The following is a 16,963-nucleotide window of genomic DNA, read 5'->3' on the forward strand; positions in this document are numbered from 1 at the left end:
TGACGGTTTTGTGTCGTAACAGTGTGCACGCGTGTGCTGGTGTGTTTACCTTTACCCGGGCAGTTCCTCTCATCTGAGAAGTCTCCACAGTCGTTCGCTCCATCGCACACCCAGGTGGGGGCGTAGCAGAGCGTGGTGTACTTGCACTTCTGGAAGGTCACCCCCTTTACCCCCAGGCGGAAGTAACTGGAACAGTCCGTAGCAGCTGGAGGGACAAAGTTCACTTGGTCAACATCCTAGTCTAGTGCAGCTCCCAGCGTCCTAGCTGGGCCCTGTGTCTGCAGCGTGGCAGGAACTCACAGCAGTTCATCTCATCGCTGGCGTCCTCACAGTCCACCACCTGGTTACACTTGCTGGAGTTGGAGATGCAGCCTCCATCTCGGCACTGGAACTGTTCCGCTGTGCACAGGGTGGCTTAAACACAAACACACACATGGAACATGAATACCCACACACACTAGGAGTCCTCAGGACTGACACACAGTGGCAGCTCAGTCCAGGCCCACAGCGGGTGTTTTTACTCACTGTTGCAGAAGAGTTCGTCTGAGTTGTCTCCACAGTCGTCCTGCCCGTTACACCAGGAGCTGTGTGCCACACACCGAGCATTCACACACCGCCTGTAGCCCTTCTTACACACACGGTTACCTGAGAACCACAATGGAAATATCAGAATCCAGTAATCACAATGTTGTAGTGGACTTAGTAAGATAGCTGCAGACACACACACACATACTAAAGCACATGGGCATGCACGCACACACACACACACACACACACTAACCGCAGTAGGACTGTTTCTCGTCAGACTTGTCTTTGCAGTGGGCCTTGCCGTCACAAGTCAGGGTGTAGTTGATGCAGTCTCCGTTGCCACACTCAAACTGATCTATACTGCTGCATGTGCTGTTTCCCGCTATGACACACACAAAGAAGGACAGTCTGGTCAACTGCTATCAGTAGGAATACTCTGCTCCTCTTCCATTCATGTGCTGACTTCTCCATTCCCCTCCCCCTCTCCCTCTTTCCTCCCTCCTCACCAACGCAGGAGTTGTCATCCAGAAGCTTCCTCTCCCCACGGCAGATGCAGTTGACCCTGCCCTCAGAGGAGAGTAGACACAGGTCCTGACAACCTCCATTGTTCACACGGCAAAGGGAGAACTCGCCTACAGAGAAAGACATTTAGACAAGCACACACACAGACAGACACACACACACACACACACACACACACAGCTAGCCTTCTGCCAGTGTCTAATGTAAAGTGACACTATCTCAATGGGATTAGCTGCTCCTTCCACTTTGACTTCATGCAGTGTGTGTGACGACTGAGAGGTGGTGTGGGGAAGGGAGCCAGAGAGGCATGCAAAGAGAGAAGGCTTCTGTCAGAGTGGGTCAGAGAGACATGGAGACACCTGAGACATGATGGAAACCGAAACTGGGGCATGTGGAGCTAGAGGAGATGGAGGGACATGAAAGAGAAGTGGAAGCAAGGTTGAGGACTAGTGAGCGGAACTGGCCTTGCTGTAGACAGACGACAGTGGGTGAGGGTTGCTGTTTGACTAGGTGGGATATTGGAAAAGCCTCAGGTGGTCTGACAGCCCAAGGGGATGGACCTCCAGTGGTGTAATACTCTCAGATGACTTCAGTCACCTCACGTTCGTGCAACTTTATTTGTGAACGATCCTCCGATGACCCCGCACGCCCTGAAGGCCTACGACCACACTCACAGCTGTTGGTGTCGTTGGCCACGGCGACGATGCCCATGGGCTGCTGGGGGATGTCGGCGCGCAGCAGCTTCATGTCTCCGCCCACGTACTTGTCGGCCCGGAGGACGGCCCTGCGCACCCAGTCCGTCCAGAAGATGTAGTCTCCATACACGGCCAGGCCAAACGGGTGCACCGGCTCACTCTTCAACACCACCTGCAGGGGGCAGCACAGACCACTCACACCAGGACTCACTATGGAGTGGGGGGGAATGTTCACCGTGTCGCATTTCAAAGGCTTTCCAAGCGTAGCGTGCGTGCGTGCGTCTCACTCACGTAGCGGCGGCTGCCGTCGTACTCGCAGCGTTCGATTTTGTCCAGCGTGGCATCCGAGAAGTAGAGTTTCTCTGAGCGGTGGTCGATGGCGAGGCCGTTAGGGGTCTTGATGTCGCTGCCAATGATGACCAGCACATTGGAACCAGACAGGGTGGCCCGCATGATGCTGGGAAACTGCTCGTTCCAGTTGGTCCAGAACATCAGACTGGACAACGACAAACATCACAATCAGAGAGAGAGAGACAGACATGAGGGCTGGACGCATCAGTACCACATGATCAGAACAGCCCATCTGCAGACCAGGCTTCAGAGGGAGCCTGCTGTGGGCTGTATGTCTGAGGCTCTGACAGAGCAGGGCCGTCAGGCCTGAAGGGACACTCACTCCTGACACTCGTCCAGTACGAAGGCTCGTGGGTGGTCGTCGCCGGACATGGAGACCACGGTCTGCCGGTCCGAGGCCCCCCAACGACTCTGGTCCACCGTGTGGCGCGTGATGGTCGAGGTGGTGTAGCTCGTCCAGTACAGAATGTCCCAGCCACGATGGTAGGCCAGACCCTCCACTGAGCCAACGTCTGGGAGAGGAGGGTGAGGAGAGGAGGGTGAGGAGAGGAGGGAGAGGAGGGTGAGGAGGGAGAGGAGAGGAGGGTGAGGAGAGGAGGGAGAGGAGAGGTGGGTGAGGAGAGGAGGGTGAGGAGAGTGAGGAGGGTGAGGAGAGGAGGGTGAGGAGAGTGAGGAGGGTGAGGAGAGGAGGGTGAGGAGGGGAGGGTGAGGAGAGGAGGGTGAGGAGAGGAGGGTGAGGAGGATGAGGAGAGGAGGGTGAGGAGAGGAGGGTGAGGAGAGGAGGGTGAGGAGAGTGAGGAGGGTGAGGAGGGTGTGGAGAGGAGGGTGAGGAGGGGAGGGTGAGGAGAGGAGGGTGAGGAGAGGAGGGTGAGGAGAGGAGGGTGAGGAGAGTGAGGAGGGTGAGGAGAGGAGGGGGATGCCAGAGGGATTAGGGTGAGGTGGAGAAGAGGGAAAGGAGAGAAGGTGAGGTGGAGAGAGAGGAAAAAGGCTCACGTCAATCCCAGTGCTGTGTTAAAAGGCCATGAGCGTCGTCTCTGGCAGAGACAGGAAGCTGGCTGGCAGGGGAGAGCTGGACGGCACGCCCAGGCTGGGGACATGACAGCCAAGTGGTAATGATCTAGAACATTCTGTGATTTAAGGCTTCTATCCAACAAACAGCTCACTAAAAGGTCAACACAGACGCTAACAGCTAGCATATTACTTTCCACTGCTTTTTTTTTTTTTTTTTTTTTTAATCGATGAATTAGACATGGAAAGTTCAGGACTTTTTTTCTATTCTGCAGCCTTCAAATGTGTAAGAGCCTCAGAATACACTTCCCAGCCCTGCCCAGCCCAAGAGACCATGCTGCAAAGGGTGTTGGGAAAAAGACAAAGTGGTCAAACGGAGAAACAGATGTGCTCTGTTGAAGCTGACATTTACACAAACACACCCACAAAATGGCAAATGCACATGCTCCTCTACCCAGCACACATGACGGTCACACAACAGATGAACACACACGCAACCAGACACACCGTCATACACACTTCACAAGAGAGACAGAGACCGAGTCAGACAAAGAGAGAGCGAGAGAGTGAAAGAGAGAGAAACTGGAGAGTTAAAGGCCTTTTCCTGCTCTGATTCTGGTCTCATGACCACTGCACAGCGGGCCAGTCACAAACCATCCGGGATTCAACACAAGGTGGGACACTTAACACTTGCCCTCGATCTGGCCATTCCAACAGCACAGCCGTGAGTCAACACTTGGCCAGTCGACTGGGAGACTGGACAAGCACGAGGCTCTTCCTCACTGACCACAGGGCTCAGATGTGCAATGCTCCAGCAGCTCCCCTGGCAGCTCAGGACACAGAACGGAGGAAGTGCCACTGTATCTGCCCCCTCATCCGTCCCTCTCTTCAGGATGACATCCTACATCTTAGACCTGTGGAGACCCTCTCTATAAGCCCTTGTCCTCTCTTTCCCCATGTCTCTCTCTGCTTGTTTGTCCATGCTTAGTAGAAGAAATACTACTGTATATCCCTATTGTACATCTCCACTTATTGCCTGCAAGAACGGAGTGTTACAAAACTAAAATGGGAGTTATTAGTGTCCGGAGTTCATCCTGTAAACACACACGCACATACATTTATTACACTTATCTTTTGTAGGTGTGATAAAATGCCAAGAGACATCTATGTGTTTGCTCATAGTCCAACGGTCAATAATTACAGAAGCCAGATTTCCTTTTTTCTTATTTGTGTTTGACTGTGCACCTGGGCGTCAGAGAGCGTATGTGACTGTGTGGGTGCAGACACACATGCGCGTGTGTCTATTCAGTGTCAATACCTCCAAACAATAAGCAGATTTTCGTTTCTCCCTGTTCAAAAGTACATAGAAACCCCGGGTATGGTGTTGGTTGTCCCGAAATGTCCCTCCCATAACACACAGCACAGCCTCTCTGGCCCTCCTCCCCTGTCATGTGTGGAGCTTTATAGAGCAGTCCAGAGTTCACCTGCTATGTACACTGATTCATCCCCCCCCCCCCCCCCCTTCATCCCCTAAGCCATCCACCTGCCTTTCTCTGCATTCATCTCTCCACCGACTCCTTCCCGGGAGCCCTGTCTAGCCGCTCCTCCGAGAACACGCTTGATTGAGACGTCATGTGGAGAGAGCTGCTCTGATGTGAAGTGACGGGAGATTACACCATTCACAACATTTAGATCTCAGCTCCCGAAAGCAGCCGCCGCTGAGAGCCAGACGGCCCTAGCAGGAGACCAGGGGAGAAGCGGAGAGCCCGGTGACTCCAATCAATACCCAGTCTAGCTCCACGTAGGGGGCAGGCATTCCTCCATATCCCCCCTCCCCCTGGGGGGAAGGGAACAAAGGTGGATGTGATTGCCAGGACTGGAAAAGCTTGATTCGCAAATGTGGGGGGTCCTGCATATGACGTGGCTGAGGAAAATGGCTGTTCGGTCCGGCTTGTGTTGAATATGGATCATTTCTAAGAGGTAAAGATACATATTGTCATGATGTCACTCCTCCTGGTGTGTCGGATTGTTTTCTCTATCAGTAGCTAGTGGAATATTTCGAAAGAAAATGTTACCTGATTGATGCCGTGAAAGGGAACATTATACTGAGCTAACCGACAGGGAACACTGATAATCCATGTTCACTCTACTGTGTCTTTGTGAATCCATCATTCCTCCAATCTTGTATTATCAGTAGTTTTACAACAGATGAGTATTGACCCTGAGGAGTGCCAATGTTGGGCTATGACAGTGCTCATTAGTCAACATAAGTGGAGTACCGCAGAGCTGTGAGCGTACCAGCCAGGGCCAGGGTCCAGAGCAGGACTACTGGGGCTTTTCTCCATGGCTGGAGAGGAAGGACGACTCCTGGGGAACACCAGCAGCAGCCCAGGAGAGGATGGTCCCATGAGGAACAGCAGCGGGTCTGTCCTGGGAGTGGAGCAGGTTCTGGTGCCGGTGCTGGATGTCTTGATCTGGGTTCTGGGGGTGGGGGGCCACTCGCTGGTCATGCTCATCCTGTGTGGCAGGTGTAGGAACAGGCCAGGGCCCCGGGGCCAGTCCTCCCAGGGGACAGTGACGGGGACAGCTACTGACGTCCTCCTCCTGGCCCTCAGTGCTGCCGACCTCCTCCTCCTCGCCATGCTGCCCTTCCACACCGTGGCCATAGCCCTGCAGCACTGGCCCTTTGGCCACGTCATGTGTCAGCTGGTCAGCTTCCTGGGTGCCGCTTGCTCCTCTGCGAGCGCCTTCACCCTCGCCACTTTGGCCGTGACGCGCTACCTGACCGTGGTCCAGCCTGCCAGGGCCTACCGCCTCCTCACCGCCCGCAGGGTCACCGCGGCGACCGGCGCCCTGTGGGTGCCCGCCTGCGTCCTGGCCGCCCCCCAGCTGGCGTTCCGCTCGGTGGGCCCCCCGAGCCTGGCACGCGGCGGCATGTCCTGCTTCTCCTTCCTGTCGCACCGGGAGCAGACGGCCTACGGCGTGTGCCATTTCCTGCTGACCTTCGCCCTGCCCCTGGTGGTCATCTGCCTGGCGTACGGCGGGGTCTACCGCTTCCTGTGGCGCCGCCGGCAGGACGGCAGGGCTCCCCAGGTGGAGAGGTACCAGAGGAAGGTGACCCAGACGTCGGCCATGCTGGTGCTGGCCTTCGCCCTCTGCTGGCTGCCCTCCTACGGCCTCATGTTCTTCCTGCTGGGAGGGGGGAACCCCGGGGCCACAGGCACCTCCCCTCGCTACGGCCCCGTCAGCGTGTGGGCCCGCCTCATGGCCACCTCCTCCACGGTGGTCAATCCCATCCTCTACGTGCTCATGTCCCACAAGTTCAGACAGGACCTGCTGAGGCTGCTGGGGGGGAGGGGGGGCGTGGGCGGGGCTCCGGCGGAGGCTCAGGACACTGCCTGAGGGCTGCATGGCGAGTGGTGTCGGACAGAGAGGAGGGTGTGGACAGATTGAATGACTATTCTCCAAGATGCCTCCTGGCTGAGTTGGGATATGTGACCTGATGGACTCAAACGGCCGTTCCCTGTGAAAGACTAACGGACGTTCCACTGACATTTGCTATGATCCAACACAAGTGATTCTCAGCTGGAGTCAGGCCACTGACAGGCACTCCTGGGAAAGGCAGACAAACATTCCATCTCATCTAATCATTAGAGAAGGGGCATTCTCTGGCAGCATTTCTGTGTTCTGTTCTTGTCAGAAACTGGTCTGTGGTGTATGAGTCTGCTACCTCCTTTCTTTGCACAGGTCGTTATGTACAGATTGATGGAATCCTTCTTTCCTTGTTATCCAGTTTTCATACAGAATGTACTTGACCACAAAGTCATGTTTTGGCCCACTGTTTTTCTCTCATGTTGGCATCCGTTAGAAGCATTAAACAAGATTTGAAGTGCAGCTTTGCCCCAGCCGTCTTTCTTCCCTGGGAGAAACTCACTGAAGGAGCCACAGTAGAACCAGGACAGTCCATCTAGCTCTCTAACCCTAACCCACATCTTACCCAAACCTACATCCACATCTAACCCTAACCCACATGTAACCCTAACCCACACCCACATGTAACCCTAACCCACATCTACATCTAACCCTAACCCACATCCACATCCACCCCTAACCCACATCCACGTCTAACCCTAACCCACATCTACATCTAACCCAAGACAAGCCTCCTGTTCCACATGCTGTACTGTAGGTAGTTCAGTCCAACCTGCCATGTAAGCCACATACAGTATGAGGGGACATCAGCAGCTTCTAAAGGAAGAGGAGCAGGGCTGGGACACAGGACAACACTATCAGCAGTATTGCAATTGTACCCTACTTGTCTCTAGGTTAGTATGGGGTATTATGTGCATTATAGGGTTAGTATACTGTATTGTTTATTATTTTGTATCTTTAGGAGGTTTAGTATTTTATATGTTAGCTTATCATAGGTGTAACCTTTTTCTGAGTACTAATATGTCATGATATGCCAGGTTGCTTTGCGTTGTCTTATCCCAAGAATTTCAGTGCCCAGTTTGACCCTGTGTTGTTCTGTGCCTCTGACGATAAAAGACTGGAACTTGAACAGGGAGCTACACGTGGTCTGGATTACGGCAGGAAGTGCTTACTCTCCACTACTGTCTTGCGGTCCGAGCCGTCGTCGTTGATGGACTGGATGTTTCCAAAGTGGATGTCGCTGAAGAAGATGCGGTTGGCTCCCTTCCCTCCTCCTCCTCGGTAGTCGAAGGTGAGGGCGATGACATTCTTCATGTGCTCCGGGTCCTCGAAGGGTTTGATGGGAGCGTTGAGGTTGTTCTCGTCCGACAGGTGCACGCTCTTTAGTATGGTCCGCTCCGAGTACAGCAGGTAGCCGTCGTAGTCACGGCAACCCCGCCCGTCCTCCGCCAGCATGCCGTGAGCGCAGGCACAGGTGCGCTGGCCGTTACCCACGGTAAAGGCAGAGTTGTTGACAGCCACCGTTGTTGTCCTTGCACACATTAGTGCCTACGGAAAGATGAATACAACGCAGGATTTAAAAAGGGGATTTGGGTATCTGTAGGACTGTAGTGTGTTTTCTATCTCCCTCCCTGTAACCTCTCTAATGAGGGTTATCACGCACCTTGCTGGCGGGCTCTGTTGAAGACTTTGATGTCTTTGAGCTGTACTCCGATGCCTGTACGCAGAGACACGGAGTCTGTGGCGTTGTCCTTGCTGCCTCGCTTGATGGAGCCATTGGCATGGGTTCTGAGAGGCAGAGAGAGAGGAGGCAGAGAGAGAGAGGAGGCAGAAAGAGAGAGAGAGAGAGAGGGAGGAGGCAGAGGGAGAGAGAGAGAGGGAGGAGGCAGAGAGAGAGAGAGAGAGAGAGAGAGAGAGAGAGAGAGAGAGAGAGAGAGAGAGAGAGAGAGAGAGAGAGAGAGAGAGAGAGAGAGAGAGAGAGAGAGAGAGAGAGAGAGAGAGAGAGAGAGAGAGGAGGCAGAGAGAGAGAGAGAAATAAGTTAAGGTTGTTATACAAGGGACACCCATTTCATCAGAAGAAACCAAAAGAGGAGAAGAAAGATGTCCGATCAAGGTAGACGTTATGGGGGCGTGTTCCTAACCTGTCGCTCCAGTAGATGTAGTTTTCGAACACCGAGACAGAGAACATGTCCATGTTGTTGTTGGCTAGCACCACCTCCCTGTTCTCTCCCGTCTCCAGGTTGATGCGCTCAATCTTGTCATTGCGAGCGTCACACCAGTACAGCAGACCCTCCTGCACACACACAGATCACACCAATGTCACACGTGGCCACACAAACATTATCATGATCAGCCTACCCACACACACACACTCACTCAAAATGACACAGAAGGAGTCTATACCTGATAGTCAATGGAGATGCCGTTTGGCCAGTTGATGCTGACGTTAACCAGTATGGCCCTCTGAGAGCCATCCAGACGAGACCTCTCAATGCGGGGGTCCTGACCCCACTCTGTCCAGAACAGATACCTGCGCACACACACACACGTCAAGACGTCCCCAGATGCTAGGCGTACGAAACATGATCATCAAGACATGGTCTTCCTCTCCACCCTCCTCCCCACTTTCCTCCATGCCCTTCTCCCTGCCCTCCTCCCTGCCCTCCTCCCTGCCCTCCTGCCTCCTCCCTCCCCTCCTCCCTGCCCTCCTCCCTCCCCTCCTCCCTCCTCCCTCCCCTCCTCCCTCCCCTCCTCCATGCCCTCCTCCATGCCCTCCTCCCTGCCCTCCTCCCTCCCCTCCTCCCTCCCCTCCTCCATGCCCTCCTGCCTCCCTGCCCTCCTCCCTCCCCTCCTCCATGCCCTCCTCCCTGCCCTCCTCCCTGCCCTCCTGCCTCCTCCCTCCCCTCCTCCCTCCCCTCCTCCCCCTCCCCTCCTCCATGCCCTCCTCCATGCCCTCCTCCATGCCCTCCTGCCTCCCCTCCTGCCTGCCCTCCTCCCCTCCTCCCTCCCCTCCTCCCTGCCCTCCTCCCTCCCTTCCTCCCTGCCCTCCTCCCTCCCCTCCTCCATGCCCTCCTCCATGCCCTCCTCCCTGCCTCCCCTCTTGCCTCCTCCCTCCCCTCCTCCCTGCCCTCCTCCCTGCCCTCCTGCCTCCTCCCTGCCCTCCTCCCTGCCCTCCTGCCTCCTCCCTCCCCTCCTCCCTGCCCTCCTCCCTCCCCTCCTCCCTCCCCTCCTCCATGCCCTCCTCCCTCCCCTCCTCCCTCCCCTCCTCCCTCGCCTCCTCCATGCCCTCCTCCCTCCCCTCCTCCCTCCCCTCCTCCATGCCCTCCTCCCTGCCCTCCTCCCTGCCCTCCTCCCTGCCCTCCTCACCCTTTCTCTGGGTGGACGGTGATGGCGCGGGGCTTGTCCAGGCCCTGGGAGATCACCACGTAGCGGAAGGAGCCGTTCAGTCTGGCCACCTCGATCACGTCGAAGCCCTGGTCCGTCCAGTAGATGTTCCCTGTGGTGAAGGAAGCAGTTCATCCGTACTGTCAAAATACAGCAATGACTATCCCAGTAATAAAGACCTCTATGTGTAATTGTGGTTGTAAGACTGAACAAAGGCAGAAATTTGACCAAATACAAAAAAAGATCAACTTGTTGTGGGTGTATCTGACACTGCACCAATCATGACTGGCAACTGCAGTGTGGTGAAGATGGTTTTCCAACTGGAATGTTGGATGGCCAGGATAGCTGACTGGGATTCTGCAGTGTTCTTTATTCCTCCTACAGTTACAGTCAGTTTACACCCCAGTCCTGTGATCTACACCCTCTCTCTCTCTCTACCTCTCTCTTCCTCTCTCTCTCTCTCTCTCTGAATGTAAGCAGAATGACTCATCTCAATCTATAAAACGGTAAAGTAGGTCAGATGAGATGTGTGTTTTGAGGGAGAGTACGTGCGAGAGAGTGATCTCTCATCTGCCTGAGGTTAAGGTTTGGTCTTTTACATAAATGTCAATGAACATGGTTATACCAGAGTGTGTGTGTGTGTGTGTGTTTCTGTGCCACACACCTGCTATCCAGTCCACCGCGATGCCCTCCACCCTGCCTATTCCATTAGTGACCACGTCCTCCCTCCACGTCTGGTCTCTCTTGGCCCTGCTGATGGTGCTGAGGCCCATGTCCACCCAGTAGATGGTGTCATTATCTGGGAGGGGGAAGAGGAACCCATCACACCAGGACTTCGAGGATTCTGGACATGCCAAAATACACCCCTGACATGCATCTCAACTGTTTGGGACAGTTCTCCCAGGGTGTACCTGCATGGAAGTCTATGCCCACTGCCAGGGAGGTGCCCGACACGGGCACCAAGGCGTCCGACTTGTCGGCGGGGTCCAGGGGGATGCCCCGGATGCCCTCGTGGACAGAGTACAGGAGGAAGGAGCCCACACCTGCCAAGCAAAACACTTCAGCTGAGTCGACATTTGAAGCATGTACGCCAACAGTAGATCAAAAACGATTGTGTGCGTGCGCACAACGCGTGTGTGTGTGTGTTACCCTCGCAGGACTGCTGCCCCCCTCCGGAGGCTGTATCCTGCGGTGCACATGCAGGCCCGGGTGGTGGGCGAGGTGGGGAGGCACAGCTGGGAACAGTCCCCATTGTTGGTACTGCACAGGTTGGAGCCTGCAAACAAACGCACCCAAAACGCCACGGAGGTACAGAGACGCAAACAAGTTCAAGAACACTTGCAAACAACTGTGCACCATAGAGGGTTGTGGTCCTCCCATGCACACAGACAGACACACACACACACACACACACACACACACACACACACACACACACACACACACACACACACACAGACACAGACACACACACACACACACCTGTCTGCACGGTCTCGTTGTAGATCTTCATGTGCATCATGGGGGAGGTGCTGTTCCTGAGGACCTTCCAGTTGCCTCCATCTTTCTTGTCACATGTCCCTATCTGGTCAGTGCCCTGGTCCGCCCACCACAGCTTGTCACCTATGACAACACGCAGCACAACCAATCACAGCGCCGCCATCTCCCAGAGGGACCAATCAATGCCCCTTAATCTACCCACCGATCTGACCACAGTGATTGCAATCACTGCGTAGCACAACTCAGCATGGATTTTTCAAAGTTAAAAAAAACGACGTACCCATTATGGCCATAGCGGTGGCCTTGGTCAGCTTGCCCTTGACCCCCTCCATGACCTCCAGACCGGAGCCGTCCAGCTTACAGCGGCTGATGGTGCTGTTCCCTGAGCTGATCCAGTACAGCTGTTCCGTGTCAAAGTCAATGGACAGACCTGGCAGAAATAACATGGATGTAAGGACACCTTTCAGCCACCAGGTGGGGCTGTCCTCAATGGAGACGAACGCGGTGATTCTAGGTTAATTTCCTGCCGGACCATTCAAATATGGGTCGAAAAAGACCCATAGAACCCGCCTTAATAACTTTGCCATCCAATCACCGATTTTATTTCTGAAAACTGCCAGATACTCATGACAACTTAAGCTCAAAGCACATATCATTGGTTAAGGGGTTAGTGGGAGGGGGAAATAAATCTATCGTCTGCAACGGCAGCCATTGTTTTCTGAGGCGGAGCCAGAGCGGAGACCATGGGAGATTGCCTACAGTGTTAGATATACAGCTTCGAATTGAAATCGGAGACGATATTATGAGTTAAGACAAGTTCCTTAATATGTGTTGTCAATATTGTCTATTAAAAGTCTCAACTTTTTACTTACGAAGAATTTGTTTGTGGGAGTGACGCGAGTGTTTTCAGGAAAGAATGACGTGTCCGGCTTGGCCGTTTGTGACAGGCAGCAATGACGGTAGTAGCACTGTTTAGCTTCGATTTGAGCAGATTTCTAAAAAACTTCGAAAAACAACATTAACTAGGTAGATTATGTATACTCTAAGCTAAATGTACATGCCTTGTTTGGCCAATTCGGTCGATTGTGGAAGAAACTCGAACGTTTTTTACTTATCGAGAGGAGTATCTAGCCCAGGGGTGTCAAACTCATTTCGCATCGTGGGCCACATACGGCCTAGGGAGATGTCAAGTGGGCCGGACCATTAAAATTATACCATACTCTGCTATAAATAACCAAAATATCATGTCTTTCTTCTGTGTTATCTAGTTTAATTGATATAAAGACCATATCGTATAAAGTCCGTCCAACCGCTTTAACAAGTAATGATCTCTTCGGTGGTGCAGTTGGTTAAAGCGTTGTACGGTTACATATTGTTAATGCGAATCTGGGATCCCAAGTTCGCGCCCCAGTCCAGTGAATCTCGTACGATATTCTTTAACTTTTACTGTGAGAAAATGACATAATTCTAAAGGCCTACGGATGTATCACAACATTTTAATGTGTGAGCACTAATATCAGATCAAAATGAACACATGTAGCCTTAATTAAATATTGAATAACGTAGGGTAGTCTACCGTCGGAGACAACCACTACGCCTCATTCAGCCAGTTTAAACGGCTGCTAGATGACGCTGTTCATTTTCAAAGCGCCGATAGTTCGGCTCTTTGGGCCGGCACAATCCGGAAGAAACCACCAAAGCTTCACAAGGCATCGTTCGCCCATCCCTAGTAGAGACCAAGGTATTAATTGATACCGTCTGCTGTTTTCAGTCTGTCTCAGTGATGCGGCTTGTCTTCTACTCTGATGGAAAGAGTGCGCCCCTTAGCGGATAATCCATGAATTACAGCGATTTAAAAATATTAATTCCATGTCTTTTATGCATTTTTTCCACTTTCAAATTATCCTGCGGGCCTGATCGAACCTCCTTGGGGGCCGGTTCCGGCCCGCGGGCCGTATGTTTGACACCCCTGAATTCTAGCCATAGTGCTAGCTGCTTTTAGCTGCTTTTGGGACAGGATAATTCCGGTTTCCCCCATGTCTCCACTAGTCACAAGAATGGTCATAACTTTTAATCAAAATAAGGTATTTCTAATCTGTCTTCTGTTCAACATTGCCCACAGACTTGTGGATATTCCACCTACTCAAAGTTTTTCTCTATCTTGTAATTAAAGTGGTGACAAATTCAGTTGTCTGATGAGGTATGGTGGATGGAGAAGTTTTTGTTAAAAATATCTACCTGAAACCACTTTGATAAAATATGATTTGCCTTAAGTAATCATATATTCATTTACATGATAAAAATCCCCTAGTTCTCCTCTTCAAGATGGTATAAACAGTTAAGGTGTATGATTTTATATGAAAATCCATAAAATATGAATATTAATATGCATATCATATTTCAACAGCATATGGAATGTTCGGAATTTTGTATTAGGCAGTAAAGGGTTAACACGTTCAACAGGGAAACAAAGATCGCGGTCCAGCCATTCAGAATCATTTCTAGACCGTGGATCAATGAGGGACACTCACCAACAGGGCCTTTCTGATTGGTGAAGAGGACACTGCGGTTGCTGCCATCTGTGTTGGCAATGCTAATGTTGTCACCATCTGTCCAGTAGAGCTTTCTGGAAGACAGACAGACACATAGGTTAGTTAAAGGGCCAAAAACACACACACACGGTTGTGTGACTAGCATGCGCCCCCCTGTTTAGATCAAGGGGTGATTTACTCCCACTTCCTCTTCAAACAGCCACATCCACTGCACCCTCCAACAGCCTTATCCAACTCCTGAAGGAAGTTGCTGGGAACTGTTTTAACCTCCTACTCTCTCGTCTGTCCGCTTGTCCTGTCTTACATTCTCCTTGCCCCCCTCTCCACCCTCTCCTGTACTCATTCTCTTGTCGGTGTGTTTATGTATGTGTGCGTGTGTCCGTGTGTGTGTGTGCGTGTGTGTGTTTACGAAAGACAAAGCTGTCCCAGCACACGGAGCCAGCATCTGGTTCTCATTTCCCCCATGCCAACAAGGCTGAAATCGGAAACATTCCTCCACTTTAGTAAGTCTCTCAGAAAACAAAGAGCACTGCGAGACGGAAAAGAAGAGTCTTTCTTTCACCAAAATCCACACAGATACCCAATACTACTGCCACCCAAAAAAACGAGATATCTAAAATGTTTTTTCTCCCTTTTTACTGAGCAGAGAAAGGGCTTGCTGTGTTTCATTCTTCAAAGAGAGAAAAGGAAGAGAGTGAGAGAGAGAGAGAGGGGGACGGTGTGTGGTCGAGAGACAATCAGAAAAAGAAGCTGAGGCAGAGAGAGGGTGCAGCAGACGGGGGGGTGGTGGGGGGACATGAAGACTGAGAGTGGGCCAGTGTGTGGCACTGTGTAAATAATGTATCCGTTCTATCTGGCCCTGAGGAACAGCAGCCATCTGTTGACAAAGACAGACAGAGAGGGAGGGCAGCAAGAGGGAGGAAATAGGGAGAGCAAGATAGAAAGAGATGGAAGGAGAGAGAGAATTGGTCTCATCTCGAATGAGAGAGCAGTTAGATGTCAGCCACCATCTAAACCAGTCTGCCTGTGATGGCAGACTGCAAGCAATGGGATATATTTTCCAGCCAGCCTGTGCTTGTGTATGTGTGTGTATGCGTGTGTATGCGGTCAGAGGGTGTGTTTGAGTTGAAAGCAGCAGGATATCTGACAGCCATTTCTGAAAGCTTTGAAACCTGCATGTCAGCTTTATCAGTGGCTGTATGAGAGTATGTGTGTGTGTGTGTGTATGTGTGTGTGTGTGTGTGTGTATGTGTGTGTGTGTGTGTGTACCCACCCCAATATTGGGTGGAGCACCAGACAGTGGGGTTTATCCAGGCCCTGAATAACAGCATTCTTGAACGATCCATCCAGTCTGGCTACATTAATCTGTTTCTTGTTGGCATCATAGCTGGTCCAGAACAGGTTCCTGGACACCCAGTCCACCGCCAGCCCGTGGGCGTTAGGGAGGTCTACAGAGGGAAACGAACACACCCAGTCAGTACCTGAACACACCAGATCACCAACGTAAACGACTGTCCTAGTTGGTAACACATCATACTCTCTCTCAGCGGGTTCAAACCCTCTGGACCAGCCTCTGCAGATAAAGACCCATGAGGGGAAGGGCTGTCTCATGCACTGCTTCTAAACTGTGGAACTCACTAGCCGCTTCCATCAGAAATGCCCTGTCGCTTGGCTATTTTAAGAATCTGCTTAAAACGTACCTTTTTAATTAGGTTTCGAATCGTAAATTGAACTGTGGCTGCTCTTAACGTTATTGTATATTGTATTTTGTGGCTGTAATTTCTACTGTACTGTAGCACTTTGAGTGCAATAAAGGCACACTGTCCCCAGGTGTGTAGTACTGTCTCCAGGTGTCCAGTACTGTCCCCAGGTGTCCAGTACTGCCTCCAGGTGTCCAGTACTGTCTCCAGGTGTCCAGTACTGTCTCCAGGAGTCCAGTACTGTCTCCAGGTGTCCAGTACTGTCCCCAGGTGTCCAGTACTGTCTCCAGGAGTCCAGTACTGTCCCCAGGTGTCCAGTACTGTCTCCAGGTGTCCAGTACTATCTCCAGGTGTCCAGTACTGTCTCCAGGTGTCCAGTACTGTCCCCAGGTGTCCAGTACTGTCTCCAGGTGTCCAGTACTATCTCCAGGTGTCCAGTACTGTCTCCAGGTGTCCAGTACTGTCTCCAGGTGTCCAGTACTATCTCCAGGTGTCCAGTACTATCTCCAGGTGTCCAGTACTGTCTCCAGGTGTCCAGTACTGTCTCCAGGTGTCCAGTACTGTCTCCAGGAGTCCAGTACTGTCTCCAGGTGTCCAGTACTGTCTCCAGGAGTCCAGTACTGTCTCCAAGTGTCCAGTACTGTCCCCAGGTGTCCAGTACTGTCTCCAGGTGTCCAGTACTGTCCCCAGGTGTCCAGTACTGTCTTCAGGTGTCCAGTACTGTCTCCAGGAGTCCAGTACTGTCTCCAGGTGTCCAGTACTGTCTCCAGGAGTCCAGTACTGTCTCCAGGTGTCCAGTACTGTCCCCAGGTGTCCAGTACTGTCCCCAGGTGTCCAGTACTGTCTCCAGGTGTCCAGTACTGTCTCCAGGTGTCCAGTACTGTCCCCAGGTGTCCAGTACTGTCTCCAGGTGTCCAGTACTGTCCCCAGACACAGGAGTCATTGAGCATTGTGCCAGGTGATCATTCTCACCTGCAGACACCACCGTCTCCACCCCCGTCCCGTTGATGAAGGCTCTCTTGATGGTCTGAGTTCGGACATCTGACCAGTAGATGCGGTGCTCCTGGGAGTCGTAGTCCACGGCAGTCACGTTGTCGATGTCCGGCACGGTGAAGGAGATGATGTAGTTGTAGTAGGGGTTGTCTATGTCCACGCCCCGGATCTCAATCTGACGGGCGTACAGCAGGAACTGACGAGACTCTGCAGAGAGGAGCGGAGAGCGGTTAACACAGTGACATTACTCCTCGTATGATGGGGTTTGGCATACTGCCAGACTCATGACTGTGTTTCA

The 16,963-nt window shown here is 52.4% G+C and overlaps 2 protein-coding genes across 2 annotated transcripts in view; one reads left to right on the forward strand and one right to left on the reverse strand.

The window, feature by feature from the left end:
• The window catches only part of LOC124470750 (low-density lipoprotein receptor-related protein 1-like), a 76,638-nt gene that overhangs the window by 15,356 nt on the left and 44,319 nt on the right, over positions 1-16,963 (reverse strand). Inside the window, 23 exon segments of the mRNA XM_047024796.1 lie at positions 50-205; positions 301-414; positions 526-645; positions 782-910; positions 1,035-1,160; positions 1,725-1,917; positions 2,037-2,241; positions 2,419-2,608; positions 7,709-8,027; positions 8,029-8,084; positions 8,200-8,324; positions 8,678-8,829; positions 8,940-9,066; positions 9,903-10,032; positions 10,585-10,719; positions 10,832-10,963; positions 11,070-11,091; positions 11,093-11,196; positions 11,403-11,543; positions 11,701-11,850; positions 13,952-14,046; positions 15,246-15,420; positions 16,645-16,872. Of these exon segments, the coding sequence (XP_046880752.1) occupies positions 50-205; positions 301-414; positions 526-645; positions 782-910; positions 1,035-1,160; positions 1,725-1,917; positions 2,037-2,241; positions 2,419-2,608; positions 7,709-8,027; positions 8,029-8,084; positions 8,200-8,324; positions 8,678-8,829; positions 8,940-9,066; positions 9,903-10,032; positions 10,585-10,719; positions 10,832-10,963; positions 11,070-11,091; positions 11,093-11,196; positions 11,403-11,543; positions 11,701-11,850; positions 13,952-14,046; positions 15,246-15,420; positions 16,645-16,872 (3,324 nt within the window).
• On the forward strand, positions 4,617-7,168 carry LOC124470753 (galanin receptor type 2-like). Its single transcript, XM_047024803.1, has 2 exons — positions 4,617-5,084; positions 5,299-7,168. Exon 2 carries the CDS (start codon positions 5,448-5,450, stop codon positions 6,504-6,506), a length of 1,059 nt encoding a protein of 352 aa, XP_046880759.1. The 5' UTR covers positions 4,617-5,084; positions 5,299-5,447; the 3' UTR covers positions 6,507-7,168.

The sequence above is a fragment of the Hypomesus transpacificus genome, chromosome 9, assembly GCF_021917145.1.
Source record: "Hypomesus transpacificus isolate Combined female chromosome 9, fHypTra1, whole genome shotgun sequence".
In the NCBI taxonomy this organism is placed as follows: Eukaryota; Metazoa; Chordata; class Actinopteri; order Osmeriformes; family Osmeridae; genus Hypomesus; species Hypomesus transpacificus.